Source organism: Pteropus vampyrus, unplaced genomic scaffold, assembly GCF_000151845.1.
Source record: "Pteropus vampyrus isolate Shadow unplaced genomic scaffold, Pvam_2.0 Scaffold435, whole genome shotgun sequence".
Lineage (NCBI taxonomy): Eukaryota > Metazoa > Chordata > Mammalia > Chiroptera > Pteropodidae > Pteropus > Pteropus vampyrus.
This window is the reverse complement of record NW_011889216.1, coordinates 409,377-426,991: the sequence shown is the minus strand read 5'-3', so window position 1 is coordinate 426,991 and position 17,615 is coordinate 409,377. Positions and strand designations below refer to the sequence as shown.

Sequence of the window (17,615 nt, the reverse complement as noted above, 5' to 3'; positions counted from 1 at the left end):
TTGCAGTGATGTCGAAATAGACTCTATCTGTGCTATCCAATAATGTAGCCACTAGCCACATGTAGCTAGCTATTGAGCACTCTCAATGTGGCTTGTGTGACAGAGGAACTGAGTTTTTTATTTTAATTTTAGTTAAAATATACAGAGCTACCTGTACCTAGTGGCTACTTTATTGGACAGCACAGGTGAAAATTACTTCCAGTATTTCTAATCGCACAACACAGTGTAGAAGACTAAAGTTATGAGCCCCAAATTAAGCTGAATTAATGGTTCCTCTGTAATTTTCAGATGTCGAACTAAAACAGATGTTTGTGTGCTTTTTTAATGGTAATTTTGTTCCTGGTGAACCCCATAAGATAATCACTATTTTTGGTCATGTGAACAATGTTTCTAGTGCCAAAAAATCTTTCTGACTAGATAATAACTTCTTAGTCATCAGTCTTAATAATCAATGGGTCATGTCCAGTTTCACAGTTAGATAAATCCTGTTGCTCTGTCTAGTTTTCTGTGACTAACAGTTGTATTGTCCTTTAGGTTATTCAGGGTCTCTCCTCAGAGCTGGTGACCTGGTGGATTGGCCATGGCAGATGAATATTTATTCCTTGGGCCTCTTTGCTAACTACTAGCTACTTTTCAGATTAAATGCAAACATTTTGTCACAGGAAATTTTATATGCATATATGTATATGTGCATATTATATATTATATCAATTATATATTATATGTAACAAATTATTAATAATGAAAAATGCTAAGCCTCAGTAGTCAGAGAAATACAAATTAAAATGAAGTATTTTTTAACTATAAAAATGGAAATTTCTCAAAGATTTATAATACCTGCTTTTGGCAAGAGTATGAGAAAACTCTTACTCATATACTGTAAGAATATAAATGGACACAGCTATTTTTTAAAAATGTGTCTAAAGTCCATCAGTGTTAACTCTCTGTTACAGGGATGAGGGAAAATTAATAGTTCAAAGAGTAATAATGATGAAAACTCTACAAAGAACTGAATATAAAAGTAAAAAGTACATAGTTGTCAAAAAAGTTTTTAAACATGTTTACTTTCTATGCAGTTTTTTTTTTTAATTTAAGCGATGGCTAATAAACATGTCAAGTTTTTAAAAAGTCATCTTAAATTTAACAAAATTAACAAAACATTTCTGCTTCTGGATGCTCGAAATATTCATTCATTCAGCAAAATATACTCAAAGACACACTGCACGTTTGCATAGTACTGTTGGTAGTAGTACAAAATCAGCAGCAACTTAAGTGTCCAATAGAGGAATGGTTAAATAAACACTAGTACATCTGTATCACTGAGCAACTGAGAGAATAAAGATCTGTACACTAAAAGAGATAGACCCCTGCATCAATTATAAAGCAATTTACAGAACAATAATTGTAGTGTGACCTCATTTATCCTGTTAAAACTTATATTTCGTGTGTATATTTAATTAGCTAAAACAGGTTAACGCAAACCTTTCATAATTTAGGTACATTAGAAAAGCACATCATGCTTCTCTGAGTTTCTCCCTTTGGGGGTGCAGAGCAGATTTAGTGCCATTCAGTACAGTGAATGAGTCAGCCAGCAGCTAAAATCCATTTCCCTTTCTGTTCATCCTGAATAGTAAAATGTCCAAAATGTGCACCTAACTGTTGACAGCAGTCATCACTGGGGAAAAAAAGCTGTTTAGGATGGGAAAATAAAAGGGAGTTTTATCTTTTTAAGTTCTTGTTCAAATCTCCAACTTTGTTCTTCTTTCTCAAGATTGCCATGGACAGATACATGCAAAAAAATGAAACTAGTCCATTTTCCACATAAATTTTTAGCGTTTTCACAGAAAGTAAGGCTTTAAATTCTCAAACATGGGCTGGTAATTTTGAATTGTTACCTACCTTGGGTTTGGGTACTAGTTTCTCTATCTTCAAATAAATTTCAGCCAACATTAAGGGACTGCTCTATGAAAGCACTGTGCTCTGCTGTTTCTAAAAGTGTCACAGATGCTTAGAATTTCATCTCTCCTCTCCCCTCAAAAAAACTCCACACATTCATTTGTTTCATTTATTGAACCATTTTATTCAGATCTTTTATGGTTCCGTATAAAATTTTTTATTATTTGTTCTCGTTTTCTGAAAAATGTCGTTGGTATTTTGATAGGGATTGCATCGAATCTATAGATTGCTTTGAATAGTATGACCATTTTAACGATGTTGTTTCTTCCTACCTATGAGCTCAGTATATGCTTCCATTTGTATCCTCTTCAAATTTTTTTTCAATGACTTATAATTTTCTGAGAACAGGTCTTTTACCTCCTTGGCTAATTTGATTCCTAGGTATCTTATTGTTTTTGATGCAATTGTAAATGGGATTGTTTTCTTAATTTCTCTTTCTGATAGTTTATCATTGGTGTATAAAAATGTAACCAACTTCTGAATATTAATTTTGTATCCTGCTACTTTACTGAATTCATTTATCAGTTCTAACAGTTTTTTTTTTGATAGAATCCTTAGGGTTCTCTGTAGTATCATGTCATCTGCAAATAATGACAGTTATACTTCCTCCTTTCCAGTTTGAATGCCTTTTATTTCACTTTCTTGCCTGATGGCTGTAGCTAGGACTTCCAATACTATGTTGAATAGAATTGGTGATAGTGAACATCCTTTTCTTGTTCCCGATCTTAAGGAAAGTGCTTTTAGCCTTTCCCCACTGGGTATGATGTTAGCCGTAGGTTTGTCATATATGGCCTTTATTATGTTGAGGTATGTTCCCTCTGTTTCCACTTTGCTGAGAGTTTTTATCATAAATGGATGCTGGATTTTATCAAATGCTTTTTCTGCATCTGTTGATATGATCAAATGATTTTAATCTTTCAATTTGTTAATATGGTGTATCACATTAATTGATTTGCAGATATTAAACCAGCCTTGCATCCCAGGAATAAATCAAACTTGATCGTGGTGTATATTTTTAATGTATTGCTGAATTTGGTTTGCTGTTGAGAATTTTCGCATCAATGTTCATCAGGGATATTGGCCTATAGTTTTATTTGTACTGTCTTTGTTTGGTTTTGGAATCAGCGTAATGGTGGCTTTGTAAAAAGAGGGAGACTTCCTTCCTCTTGAATTTTTTGGAATAGTTTGAGAAGAATAGGTGTTAATTCTTTTTTGAATGTTTGATAAAATTCACCTATGAAGCCGTCTGGCCCAGGACTTTTGTTTTTTGGAAGTTTTTTGATTACTGATTCGATTTCGTTGGTGATAATCAGTCGGTTCAGATTTTCTGTTTCTTCTTGACTCAGTTTTGAGAGATTCTAGGAATGTATCCACTTCTTCCAGATTGTCCAATTTGTTGGCATATAATTGCTCATAGTATTTCTGTGGAGTCCCTAGTTACTTCTCTTTCATTTCTGGTTTTATTTATTTGGGTCCTCTCGCTTTTTTTCTTGATGAGTCTGGCTAAAGGTTCGTCAATTTTGTTTATCCTTTCAAAGAACCAGCTCTTGGTTCATTGATCTTTTGTATTGTTTTTCTAGATTCTATTTCATTTATTTCCGTTCTGATGTGTATTATTTCCTTCTTTCTACTCACTTTGGGTTTTGTTTGCTATTCTTTTCCTAGTTCTTTTAAGTATAAGGTTAAATTGTTTATTTGAGATTTTTCTTGTTTCTTGAGGTAGGGCTGTATTACTATGAATTTCCTTCTTCGGGCTGCTTTTGCTGTGTCCCATAATTTGGAGTCGTCGTGATTTCATCTTCATTTGTCTCTAAGTATCCTTTGATTTCTTCCTTGATCTTATTGTTAACCCATTCATTGTTTAGTAGCATGTAGTTTAGCCTCCATATGTTTGTATATTTTCCAGGTGTGTGTTTTTGTTTTTATTTTTGTTTTCGTAGTTGATCTCTAGTTTCATACCATTGTGATCAGAGAAGACACTTGATATGATTTCAGTCTTCTTAAATTTACTGACACTTGTTTTGTGGCATAGCATGCGGTCTCTCCTAGAAAGTGTTCAATGTGCATTTGAGAAGAGTGTATATCCTGCTTCTTTGGGAAGAAACGCTCTGAAAATATCAATTAAATCCAGCTGTGTCATTTAAGGCTGTTGTTTCCTTGTTGATTTTCTGTCGGAAGATCTGTCCATTGGTGTCAATTGGGTGTTAAAGTCTCCTACTATGAGTGTATTACTGTTTATCTCTCCCTTTACATCTGTCAATAATTGCTTTATATATGAAGGTGCTCCTATGTTGGCTGCCTATATGTTTACTAGGGTTATGTCCTCTGTTTGTATTGATTCTTTTATCATTATGAAATATTCTTCTTTGTCTCATGTTATAGCCTATGTTTTAAAGTCTGATTTGTCTGATATAATTACTGCTGCCCCAGCTCTTTTTTTCATTTTCATTGGCATGAAATATCTTTTTTTTTTTTCTCTTAACGCCTACAGCACCTGGTATTCCTAAGTGGTCTCCCGTCCAAGTATTAACCAGGCCTGACCCTGCTTAGCTTCTGAGATCAGATGAGATTGGGCATGTTCAGGGTGGCATGGCCGTAGACATGAAATATCTTTTTCCATCCCTTTTCTTTCAGTCTGTGTGTGTCATTTGACCTTAAGTGGGTCTCTTGTAGACAGTATATGTATGTATGAGTTTTGTTTTCTTATCCATTTAGTTATCCTATGTCTTTTGGAGAATTTAATCCATTTACATCTTGACATAGGTACATAGTTATTGTCATTTTGTTATTCGTATTTATGAGTTTTTCCCCCTGTTTCTTTTTACAAAGTCTTCAACATTTCTTGTAATTCTGGCTTCATGGTGATGAATTCCTTTAGCTTTTTCCTATCTGGGAAGCTCTTTATGTCACCTTCAACTTTAAGTGATAGCCTTGCTGGGTAGAGTAGTCTATAGGTTCTTGTATTTCATCACTTTGAATATTTCATGTCAATTCCTTCTGGCCCGCAAAGTTTCTGTTGAAAAATCAGCTGACATTTTTATGGAGTACCCTTGTAAATAACTAACTGCCTTTCTCTTGCTCCTTTTAAGCTTCTCTCTTTATCTATGGCCATGCTACCCTGAACAAGCCCGATACCATCTGATCTTGGAAACTAAGCAGGGTTAGTACTTGGTTAGTACTTGGATGGGAGATCACCTAGGAAGACCAGGTGCTGTAGGCGTAAAAAATAAAAAAATAAGGGATTATAAGCTGACAAGTTCCTTGCAATCTGTGAGGTCAACCAAGGGTTGCTTCCCTTTAAAAATAAAATCTTAGGCATTTTAATGATGATGTGTCTTGGTGTGGGTCTGTTTGGGTTCCTCTTGTTTGGGACTGTGCACTTCCTGGACTTGTATGTCTATTTCCTTTTCCAAGTGAGGGAAGTTTTCTGTCATTATTTCTTCAAATAGGTTCTCAATTTCTTGCTCTCTCTTCTCTTTCTGGTACCTCAATAATGCAGATGTTAGTTAAGAGATCTCTGGGACATTTGATGTCCCAGAGATCTCTTAACTTTCCTCATTTTTTTTTTAATTCTTCTTTTCATGTTGTCCTGATTGAGTGTTTTCTTCTACCTTGTCTTCCAATTTGCTGATTCGATCCTCTGCTTCATCTAATCTACTGTTGATTTCTTCTAGTGTATTCTTCCTTTCAGTTATTGTAATCTTTATTTCTGACTGGTTCTTTTTTATGGTTCTATATTCTTTTTTATGCTTACTATCTCTCTGTTAAAGTCCTCACTGAGATCATCTGTTCTCCCCCTAAGTTCATTGAACATTCTTATAACCAGTGTTTTAAACTGTCTGTCTCTGGTAGGTCGCTTGCTTCCATTTCACTTAGTTTTTCTTTTTTTTTTTCTGGAGGTTTCTTCTTTTGTTTCATTTGTGGCATGTTTCTTTGTTTTCTCATTTTAACTGTCTCTCTGTGTTCATTTCTATGTATTAGAAATATGTGTTATGTTTTCCACCCTTGGCCAAGTGGCCTTATGCAGTAGGTGTCCTGTGTGGCCCAGTGGCACAGTCTCCCTGATCATCTGCACAGGGAGCTCTGGGTGTGGGTTGTGTGTTCTTTTGTTGTAGCTTATCCTTGTTTGCTGTTAGCCAGTCAGTGGATGGGATTGACTCTTGGGCTGACTGGCTGTGGGGATTGGCCACTCCCACAGGGTATGAGCTGCTGTGTGGTGCTGACCCCACGGAGTGAGATTTGCTCTAGCAGGCTCCTGTACCTCTTGAGACCACCTTTTTGGTGTGCCACTTATGGGGCTAGTCAGGTGGTGCTCTGTTGTTATCTGATGCTATGCCTCCGGGTATGTTAGTTCTAGGGCCCCATGTAAATCAAGGTCAGCCACTGCCTTTGATTGTTCAGGGCTGCCTGGTAGGAGCCACAAGTATTTTACAAATGGTTGCTGCTTGTACTGGATCTGGAGAGACAACACTGTGAGATGAGGTTGGTTACCCCCAGTACTGGCCCTGGGGTGGCTCAGCAAAAGGACCAGTGCACCTCAAGGCCTGAGGCTGTCTGCCAGTTGCCCATAAGTCTCCACAGCTGTAAGGAGTTAGGTGGGGCAGAGACCCAGGGAATCACCTAGGTAAAGCATGCAGATTTCACCCAGCCAATGCAGAATCAGGTTTTGTTCTTATGCTGAACCTGTGGCTTCCTACGAAAGTCTCAGGTCACAACAAGGCCAGCCGCTGCCTACCTCAGGCCCACAGACACCTGGGATCTGTTCATAAAATAGTGTAGCGCGGGGCATGCCTTGTGGCCCGCCACTAAAAGTCTTTCCAGGGATGCACAGTCTGCATGCAGGCCTCACAAGCTAAGGACTGTTGTTTGCTGTCAAAACCATGGCCCAGAGAAAACACAGGGTAGGGCTGGCTGCTGGGCAATGGGCCTGCCGCAGGCAATTTGTGGGTTGGGTGGTGTAGGGTCTCTGGGAGACAGAGGGTGGAGCGAGCTGAATCTATCAGGCCGATGCATATTGCCGCCAGTATTGAGCCTGTGGGCTCCCACAAAAGTCATAGATCACAGCAAGGCCAGCCACAGCCCACTTCGGGCCTGCAGACCCCAGCAATCTGCTCAAGAGACACTGCAGTTTGGGCCAGCACCAATGGCTCACCACCAAAAGTCTCCCCCTTACTGAATGGGCCACACATGGGTGATGCAAGCTGAGGGCTGCCCTGCCCATCTATGCGCAGCCCAGGAAAGGTGCAGGGTGGGGCTGGCTGCCTGGCAACAGCCTGCTGGGGACAATTTGTGTGTTGGGTGGGGCTAGGTCCCAGGGAGACAAGGGGGTGGAGCCGGCTGGTCTCACCAGGCCAGTGCAGTTTCAGAATTGGCCGTGAAAAGGGAGGGTTCAACATAGGCAAGATGGCACCCATCCATAGACTGCCCAGGAGGGGGGCCGACAAAGGAGCAATGGTGGCTGTCCCTCCAGCCCTCACTCTGGTGCCACACAACTCAGTCCCTCCTTATATATCTCTTACAGCTCCTGAGCTGCTGACCCTCCGCCACAGCCCAAGATGAGTGTCTGTGAGTGAGTGAGTTTGAGCGGGCCCTTTAAGGCAGATGTCTGGGTTTTCAGGTTCTTTCCATCTCACCTGGACAGCCAGAATCCCCACTAAATTATACAGTCAGATTTTGTGGGAACTCCTCCTCTGCCCAGGATTGGAACCCTGGGCTGGGGAACCCCTGTGTGGGGCTAAGGCCCCTCGTTCCTTCAGGGGGGTCTCTACAGCCACACTCTCCCTCCCAGTGTTCAACTGCCACACATGGGTGTGGGAACAGCCCACTTCATGTCTCTGCCCCTCCTACCAGCCTCAAAGTGGCTCACTCTTTATATCCTCAGATGTATGTGTTATGATTAGCTAGACTTCAGGTGGGTCTCAAAGTTATTTGTTTTATAATTTGGTTGTAATTTTAATGCAGTCATGGAAGAAGGCACACCCACTTTTACCTAGCCAGCCATCTTGACTGGAACTCCCTGAATTTTTAAAAGAATTTCCATATCTTCCTAAGGTAACAGAGTAATAGCCAGCTTTCTGAGTTGCTAAAAAGATTAGCAATGATGTATATAAAGCACCTCAGTGATCTATCGACTCAAACAGTGATCTAAAGTGATTATTGATAGTCTAACACAGGTATGAAATGTTTTTATTGTCAGCATAGTACAGTATTCATAGATTCTATCAAGCAATTTCTACAATATATTATCCAAGGTGAGCTAGTCTCTTTTAGAGTATACATGTATGCACACCATATGCCTGGGAAAGACCCACTCTGTTTTTTATTGTTGTTCCCTTTTCTCTCTTCCCTCCCCTTGCATTTGGAAGCGGCTTCCTTAAACACTAAGTCCTTTTGTTAGCAACTTTTGCAACTGATGACTTCAGTGGTGTTTTGCCCTCTTTATAGCATTTGCTGGGACAGCTCTGTTTCTTCGTAGAGTTCTCCAGTTTTTTCCCCAGATGGCTCTTTTTATTCATTGGTTTCTATTAGGGGCAGGTCAGTTTGCTGGGGATAGGAAAATGTTGAAAAGCACGGCAAATAAGACACAAGCTAAATAAGCTGCAATTGCTGCCCAAAACCGTGGATCTCTCAGCAGTGCTTTATCGAAGCAGCTAAACACAGTGTAACCTATGGACATTCCAGCAAATCCACCTGCAATGTGAGCTGCAAAAGACACCTTTGGAGAAAAGGGGAAAAATGGAAACAAGAGAAAAAAATGCTAATTATTTCAGTAGCAACTCTCTTACTAAACAGTGATTACCATCACAATCACAGTCTTAAAAGTCTGAAGAACAACGTTGGGCAAAAGACAAAAAACTCCATGTGCACAGAAAGGAGATGTTCTAAAACATATAAAGCTAAGAAATGTCATTTCACTAACTCTGAGTACATGAGACAGAGCCATTGTTTCTCATTCTTCTTGATCATCAAATTTTGGATGGTTCTATATAGTGCCAACCAAGAGAACAGAATTCAGTTACACAAGGAATCTCTATAGAGCATAATCTGATCTCACATAAAATGTCAGAATGAAAACACAGGTAAGATACAATACAAATACTCAAACACAAACTACCAAATTCAAAGACTAATTCAAATAAAGTAAAATCTTTGTCAGTTTTCTTTATATTGTAAATTCACCTGGACCCCAATTGTCATTGCTGTTTTCCAATCTGCTTTTCATTCTCTGTGGACCATGAAATCCCTTTTTTCCTGTTCTAGAATAGCTACCAACGTGGCAGGTGCAGAGAAGTAGAGCCAGTGGTCAGGGCCATGAGAAAATTGAGTAAAAAGGACAACACAAAATTCTGATTTCCTCAGGAATTTTCTTTCAAATGGAAGTTTGACTGCCTGAAATCACGAAATTGTTGCTCCATTTGATGACGCTTTTTAGCTATTTATATGATAGATAAACAGATTTTTATTTAAAAAAAAGTAAGCCAAACTCACCGGTGACCCGTTTGCAGGGACAAAGAACCTTCTGTAGAGAGCAAATCCCACGTCCGACACAACTAAATGGAAAAACAACCCGATGAAGCCCCAAGACCACAACAGAGCACCAAATGTTTTTGGTTTCCCAAATGTTTTTGGTAGCAGCTGACATGTATTGAGACGTCACTCTGTGCCAGATGCTGTGCTAAGAGCTTTACATGTATTAATTTCGCATCATGAATCCTCACTGTGTCCTTATGAAGTCAGTATTTTCATTATCCCATTTTGCAGGTTTATTCACCCAACAAGTATTTATTGATTATTTTCCATGTGCTAGGTACTATTCTAGGTAGTATATATGCTGCAGTAAACAGATCAGACAGCCCTGTCTCATAGAGCTGTCTAGTTGGGGGAGGCAAGCAAATAAGTAAAAAAAATAATAATAATAAAAGGAGAATTGGGAATGCTGGGAGTAGAGTGTGATTTTTAATAGCAGAGTCAGGGAGGATCTCACTGAGAATATGACAGAGATAAGGGAGCAAGCCATGTTGAAGAAAGAGCCTTCCAGGAAGAGAGGAGAGCAAGTACAAAGTCCCTAAGGCAAGAATGTGCCTGGTGTGCTTGAGGAATACCAAAGCAGTTGACCTGGCCCTGTAGGTGATTTTCAAAATGTAGTTCCTCCCCTAGAGCAGCAGTAGTAGCATCACCTGGGAACTTATTAGAAATTAAGTCTAGGCCCACCCCAGACTTATTGAATCAGAAACTGTGAAGGTAAGGCTCACAGGCTGTGTTTTAACAAGACTTCCAGATGATTCTGGACTACAGTTAGGGATAAAATGATAGGTGATGAGCAAGGGACAGACCACGCAGGGGCTTTATGGGTTACTGTAAAGACTTTGACTTTTATTCTGAGTGAAAATTTTTGAGCACAGGAGTAACATGATCTAACATATTTTTAAATCATCATTCTGACTGCTATAGAAGGTAATAGACTATATGGGAGCAAGGACAGGTGCAGGAAGACAAACTAGATTACTGCTATGTGAATCCAAGTGAAGAATGATGGTAGTGTCTTATACATGAAGAAACCAGGACACAGAGGTTAATTACTTGCCAAAGGCCACACAGCTCAGAGGCAAGGGCAGGATTTGAACCATAAGCAATCTGGCTCCACTCTCATCCACTACACTAATTGCCTCTAATTACCATTAGGAGTACTGAAGATGGGCCAAGAAACGGAATGAGTCCACATTCTCCAATGGAACAGAGAACCAGAACCTAGACATTCTTCAAATAAGTCTGATCTGTGCTGCAAAAGGAGCCTGTGGGGTTTCTTGGCCTAGAACTCCGGTGTATATGTGCAGCACTTGGAAACATCTCATGCAGCTGTCACATTCCACACCCATCCCCAATTCCCTGTGCTCTACTTACTGAGCCACTGTGTCCTAGGAGATGGAGAAACCCTGTCCTTGCCTTTGGGAAAATAGCATCAGACCATGTGTTCTGGCTAGTTTCCTTTTCAATACTGTATTGAGGTTAAAGTCACTGGGCAGGAATTGAGGTTATGGAAATATTCAATATTAATTTAATTGTGAAATGACTATTACACAAAGTTCTGGATAAATGTGGCTATATGGTATTTCCAATCATTTGCATTTCCTAGTCCAGTGTAAATAACAGAGATATGGGACCAGGAAAGTATAAGAAAACTACTGCCAGAGAACAGGGCTGACTTACTGGAAACAGTTACTCTGATCTAGTCTTCTGGGGTAGGAGGCCTCCTCTCAAAAAGACTGTCATGTCAATTTCTCCATTTCTTCCTTATCTTGCCCTCTTCCAACACATCTCTGCCTGGCTCTTTCTGCTTCCTAGGAGTTTGCTTCTAAGTTGCTGCAGTCTCTACACTGAGACATCTTCCCACCTGAAAAGAAGCCTTTATTCTAATAAACCAAGTCATTATCCTCACTACAGACTTGACACTCATTTTAAGAGAGTTGCCTTTATATGGATTTTTTTTTTTTTTTGAAGGATGAAAATGTGAGATTTCCTTAACGTTTTCCGAAGGGAAGCTCAGTTGCTTCATTAGAAAACACTTCCAACAAATAATGCTTAATGAAAGAAGGTCCTTGAGACCAGTTGTCCTTCACAATTAAGAATAATTTTTACCATTAAATATATGTCTACATGTTTCAAGGAAACATGTTTAAAATGAAAATGTACTTGTATTAACCTGGCATGTGTCGTAACTTATCTTCAATAGTAAGTAAACCAGGCCACAGAACTTTTAGAAATGATATGTGCCAGAAAGTGGGGAAAATTAATGTGTCCTACCTCTGTTTGTAGGATACCATAAAAGTCCATCATTCAGTGACTTTATTACTTACCTCAAGAATGACATAACATATATAAACTACCTCTGGAGAAACCCTGTGCATGAGGAAAGGCTTTTTTACTCCAACATTGACTAGTATTAAAGAAGAGTATAAAAATGATTTCCCCATCGGGAGTTTGAGGCTTATTTTTTAAAAGTTATTCATAATTACTCAAAAGAAGCCGATTGAAGACCCAGGTAATTTGTATAACAACATATTTTGATCAAAGGGCTTGTCCCTTAGTTCTAGTTGTGACTCTTAACTCCGGTGGCAGTTCTGCTCCCACAGGAACTCTCCTAAGTAACTCCCAGACGCTTTCCCTCCTGTCTGTGCCTACAACTTCCTCTCACTTCTTGGATTCTCGCTCTTGTTTTTGTCTGCCCTGCCACCATCCAAAATCCACCCTAACTTTCAGACTCAGCTAAAATTCTACCTCCCCTTTAGATTGAACACTCTAAACTCCTTTAGCAGGTAATTCTCTACTGTAAATTTATTGGAGCTGTCAAGAGCCATCTTAGCCATCCTCATAGTTCCCTGACCTCTCAGTTCCTTCCCCTCTGCTCTCATCTCCAATCCTCAGCCACCGCTCCATTCTTATATTTTAGATCATTTTTTTTTAACCTGGAAATTTAGAAATTGTGGAAGAAAATAAATTATATCGGTGGCTTTCAAAATAGACTATATCAGTAGCTTTCAAGCTTTCCTTTTTCAGAAAAAAATTATATACAGAATCCAGTATGTGAACAAGAAAAATTCAGTATATAAAAAATAAATTTGAAGTTCTTGCATTTTAAGTAGACAGAGCTTTGCTTTTTTGACTTCCCCAACTTCAGAAAGAAACTGAAAGCAAAAACACTGCTGAGGCATGTCTAAGAATCACCTGTGAGAACCCCTCCTTTTACACCTTTCTGCTTTGACCTATGGAGCCAACAATTTTCTAACTCTAGGCTAGCAATCAACTTACAGGTTAGTGTTTAGGAAATGTGAGAAGACCTCTGAAGACTGAAGCAGTAAAATTGAAGGTGTGAAGTATTCAAGAAACAAACTTACTTATAAGGATGATGATCAGTAGTCTGACAATTCCAAAGGCAGGAATCATTTCTCGAAAATTCTTGCAAAGATATAAATAATAATAAGACAAACTATTGGCAAATGAAACCTCTTCAACTGCTTTTTCATTTAAAATAAAGTTTGAGTGTCAAATATTTGCAAAAAACAAAGCATTGGTGAAACAGCCCAGTTTTCAAAAGTATTTGGGAAGTACAACACTGGTGCACTTTGGAGAACAAAATGAAACATGGTATTTAATTCTATGATGCAAACTAGGCATAATTTTATTATCAGGAAATAATCTAAATATAAGTAATATAAAATCAACACTTAATATGTGATAGATGATAGATAGATAGATAGATAGATAGATAGATAGATAGATAGATAGGCAGGCAGATAGATGCTGTCAAACAAGTCTGATGAACTATTTCCAAGTTTTTTTGGTTGAAATTCATTTGATACTTCTTTTTCCTCTTTCCAGGCAGGAGTTAAGAAAGACTTAACTAAAATTTGAGTATTACCTTAATTTTTGAGATAATTTGAAAAAAACTTGTAAACATTGGTCAAAAAAAACCACAGTTTGATTTTAGGTTTGAAAAATCTCAGCCCAGCTTGCAGTACCCTTGCAGTGCTACAAGAGAACTGATCAGAAAGACATTTCCCTTCCATTTACTGAGTTACTTCTCTGTTCCCTTTCAAGTTATTAACTCTCTTTCCAAGTAGTAAAGATGCAAGGATAGCTGTTTATTCTAAATCAATTATTTTCAAACTGTTGTGACCATGACCTACAGTAAGAAATAATTTACATAATCCAGTACACACATAAATCAAATAGTACTTTTATTACACATGGTGCATACGGAAATATTTTTCATATTTTTCTTTTTGTTTAATTTTTCACAACAGTTAAATTGAGTTCAAACAACTAATGGATTTTAATCCAAAGTTTGAAAAACATTTTTCTAAATGACTTCTATTTTTGAAACAGTTATAATTGCCTCATATTTTTCCTCCTACAGTATTTTTAAAGTATAAATATAAATAAAATATAAATACTCTTTATTTTAAAGTATACCTGCATGGTTAAAGAGTTAACTATCCAGGATTTTAGCCTGTTTTAAAAAGTAGTTGGCATTCTCGCATAGTATATCATGGGAGTGTAAAATAGTATGTAAACTTTGGAGGGCGATTTGGCTTTAAAATCCACTTCTAGGAGTTTATCCTACAAAAAAATTACACAAATGCGAAAAGGTAAATGTAAAAGAACATTCTTTACATCATTATTTGTAAATGTGAAAAGCTAGAATCACCTCACATTGTTTTACAATGAAAGATTAAGTCAAGATACAGCTTGATAGAGGATGCTATGAAACCCTTGAAAAGATTGAGGTGGATTTCTGTGTACTGATGTGGGTAAGTGGTTAGAATATTATTCAGTGTTAAGATACAGAACAATGTAAGTGTGGTTCCATTTTTGCAGTATTGATAAGATTTGAATACATATTTTTTTAAAAAGGTCTGAAAGTATATATATCAAACTTAACAAATATTGTATTGGGGATTTTGACTTTCTATTTTTCAATTTAAAATTTTATTTAGTATTCATTACTTTTGAGATCAGGGGAAAAAAGATAAAATACAAAAGAAAAACTCTGGTGGTCAAGAGGAAGATGAATTCTCAGTAAATATTGATAAATGAAGATTCCCTAAACCAAATACCAGTTACTGTTTTGTTTGTTTGTTTGTTTGTTTTATAAAAAAGGTCTATAGATTTCATTCCCAAAGTTCTTACCACTAGGACATTCATAAAATAGCCTCCCATCAGAGCATAGACTCCTCCTGAAGCACCCACAAGATATTTGAGTGGGTCAAAGATGGAGCTGGCAAGGGATCCTAAAGAAATAAAACAAAAAGGATCAAATATGACTATAAGAATCATGAGAGATAAATCTTTTTAATCTAAGGTAAAAGTTTGGGTAACAAGCAACATATTCACTTTGTCCCTTCCATACTATAAACATATAGCTATGTGGGCTAATTACCTTAATTTTTCCAAAACATTAAATGTTCAATATGAAGACAGTGTAATAGTGATAAAACCACAGACTCTGGAGCCAGAATTACCAGAATTACCAGCTGTGTGATTTGAGCAAGTCTTAACTGCTCTGTGCTTGAGTTTCTCTACCGTCAAAATATTGATTTAATAGAATTTACCTCAGTAAGTTATCAGGGGAAGCTGATATGTGCATGATGTTTAGAACACTGCCTGACAGGTTTTATATACTTGTTAGCTATTGTTTCAGAGTAGCCCATTGTTTAGCCAAAACTATTGAAATATCATAGACATGCCACCATTTTATTATCTAATGGCTAACTTTCTCATAAAGTCTAGATGTGGCCTCAGAATCTTTCTCAACATACCATTCAATCAGATTCACCAAGCAAGATGAAACCTATTTGGTAACTCAATCTTAGATTGCCTGAACCAAAACAAGGCTTTAAAACCACCTTGTGCAAACTCTGAGATGTTCTCTCTATACTGCTTAGCTCTATTACTTAGTCTCTTGCTTTCAAGGCCCTCCTTCATTCCATAGGAATGGTATAATACCTACTTTGTGCAGGGAAGACAAAGTGTCTGACCTTAGGAATCTTACAAATAGATGAGCAAACAATTTTAAAATGCAGAATATAACAATTCTAATTTTTAAAAAGTAACAAATTTGCCATGGAAGCCCCTAGGAAGGAATGACTTTCACAGCAGAGAGGATGGAGGCCCTGATACTCAGAAGAAGGAAATATCTTTTTGATTAGACTGAAGAATCTTTAACATTTAGACATTGAAAACAAAGAGAAAGAAGATATTTAGGACTTAGGGATCTGGAATAGCAAAGACATAGAAATGAAGGTATATGGATGACTGAAGATCAGTGAGTAGTAGTTCAATAGGGTTAGAGCAGTGGTTCTCAAATGTTAAACTACAGACTAGGGTTGAGGTGGTTGCATCTTAATCAAATGAGAAATTTATTTTTAGACTACAAATACAAATGTCCACTCTGACCATGATGGAGTTCCAAGGATTAGATTTACCCTCTCACCTGGAATAGCTAAAAGCACAGGACAAAATATATAAAACAATAGTCCAAGATACTGGACATCAGATAACAAAAGACAATGAACCCTAAGAGACAAAAATAAATGAGATGAGTTATCTGATTTCCCAGTTTCCTGCCTTGAAGGAGGTTACAGGGCTGCAGTGCATGAAAGGAGAACCTGGATAGATCTCAGTAAGTTGATGAAATAGAGTTTAGAGTCCAGAAAGATCTAGACAGCTAGAGTTTGAAAGACAGCACCAGAGAGGACAGAGCTGCATAGAGAACTCTAGAGAAGATCATGTGAGGAAATTATCTGAGCCAAGAAAGGAACCACCAGAAAGGAGTTGAGAGAAAAGTACCTCCTGCTCACACTACACCAGAGGGGCTAAGCAACTTTCCAAACTAGAAACATCATAATTTATGGGGCATTGAGTAAAGTATGCAGGAGGGTCCTACACCAGCAGTGGGGAATACTTAGCACTAAACATGACTCAAAACATAGTTTCAACTAGCAAATCTTACCAGAAAGGGTCAAACTGGCTTCCAAGTAACTGAGTTACAGAACAAATCTAAGAAATATTTATAGGAATACAGTAATATTCACCATCCAAAGTTAAAATGTCTAACATCCAAACAAAAATTGGTAGATATTCAGAGTAGCAGGAAAATATGACCCATAGTGAAGAGAAAAAATCAATTAAAACCTACCAAAACTGACACAGCTGTTAGATTTAGCAGATTAGGGCAATAAATAATTATTACAACTATATTCTATATGTTCAAACGTTAAGTAGAGACATATAAGATATAAAACAGACTCAAATCAAACTTCTAAAGATGAAAACGACAATGTCTAAGATAAAAAATAAACTTGTTGGGATTTTGGCAGATTGGACATTGCAGAAGAAAAGATAAGTGAACATGAAGACATGGCAAACTATCCAAAATGAAACACACAAAGAATATTTTTTAAAATACATATAGTATCATTGAGTTGTGGGTCAATTTCAAGCAGCCTAAAAAATACATAATTGGATTCCCCAAAAAAGAAGAAGGCAAGTACAGAAAAAATGTTTGAAGAAATTATGGCCAAATTTTCCACAGTTTTATGAAAATTATAAACCCACAGATCCAAGCAGCTCAACCAACCCCAAGCACAAGACACATGAAGAAAACCACATCAAGGCACAACAAAATCACACAGCTGAAAACAGGGAAAATCTTTAAAAAATAGCCATGGTAAAAAGACAAAGATGCTAAATGATTTCTCACTGAAAACGATGCAAATGAGAAAACAATAGAGCAAAATCTTCTCAACAAACGATGCTGGAACAATTAGATATCCACATGCAAAAAAGCAACCCTTCAATATACCTCATACTGTGTATAAAAAGGGATCACAGACCTATATGTAAAGCCTAAAATTATAAAACTTCTAGAACAAAACATAGGAGAATCTCTGCGACCTTGAGCTAGGCAAAATTTCCTAGCTATGACACTAAAAGCACAATTTCTAAAATTTAAAAACTGATAAATTAATCAAAATTTAAAACTTCTAGTCTTCCAAAGATACTATTAAGAGAGTGAAAAGATAATAGATTAGGAGAAAATATTTGCAAGTCATATATCTGATAACAGACTTGTAATCAGAATATATAATATATATAATGAA

General features: G+C 37.4%; 1 protein-coding gene and 2 pseudogenes across 4 annotated transcripts in view; 1 reads left to right on the top strand and 2 right to left on the bottom strand.

The window, feature by feature from the left end:
- Positions 1-4,438: 4,438 nt before the first annotated feature.
- On the bottom strand, positions 4,439-4,557 carry LOC111732237 (annotated as a pseudogene).
- Positions 4,558-5,056: 499 nt separating this feature from the next.
- Positions 5,057-5,176, top strand: LOC111732233 (annotated as a pseudogene).
- A 2,936-nt stretch (positions 5,177-8,112) lies between these two features.
- The window catches only part of RHBDL2 (rhomboid like 2), a 40,198-nt gene continuing 30,695 nt past the window's right edge, over positions 8,113-17,615 (bottom strand). For 2 of the 4 annotated variants that reach the window (XM_011381340.2, XM_023523999.1), the window contains exons 6-9: positions 14,644-14,744; positions 12,849-12,909; positions 9,445-9,506; positions 8,113-8,671 (exon numbers count right to left, since the gene is read on the bottom strand). In XM_011381340.2, coding sequence (XP_011379642.1) covers positions 8,492-8,671; positions 9,445-9,506; positions 12,849-12,909; positions 14,644-14,744 — 404 coding nt within the window. In that variant the 3' untranslated portion in view covers positions 8,113-8,491. The remainder of the gene's footprint in view (positions 8,672-9,444; positions 9,507-12,848; positions 12,910-14,643; positions 14,745-17,615) is intronic. The other 2 variants (XM_023524000.1, XM_023523998.1) reach the window with 1 other exon arrangement.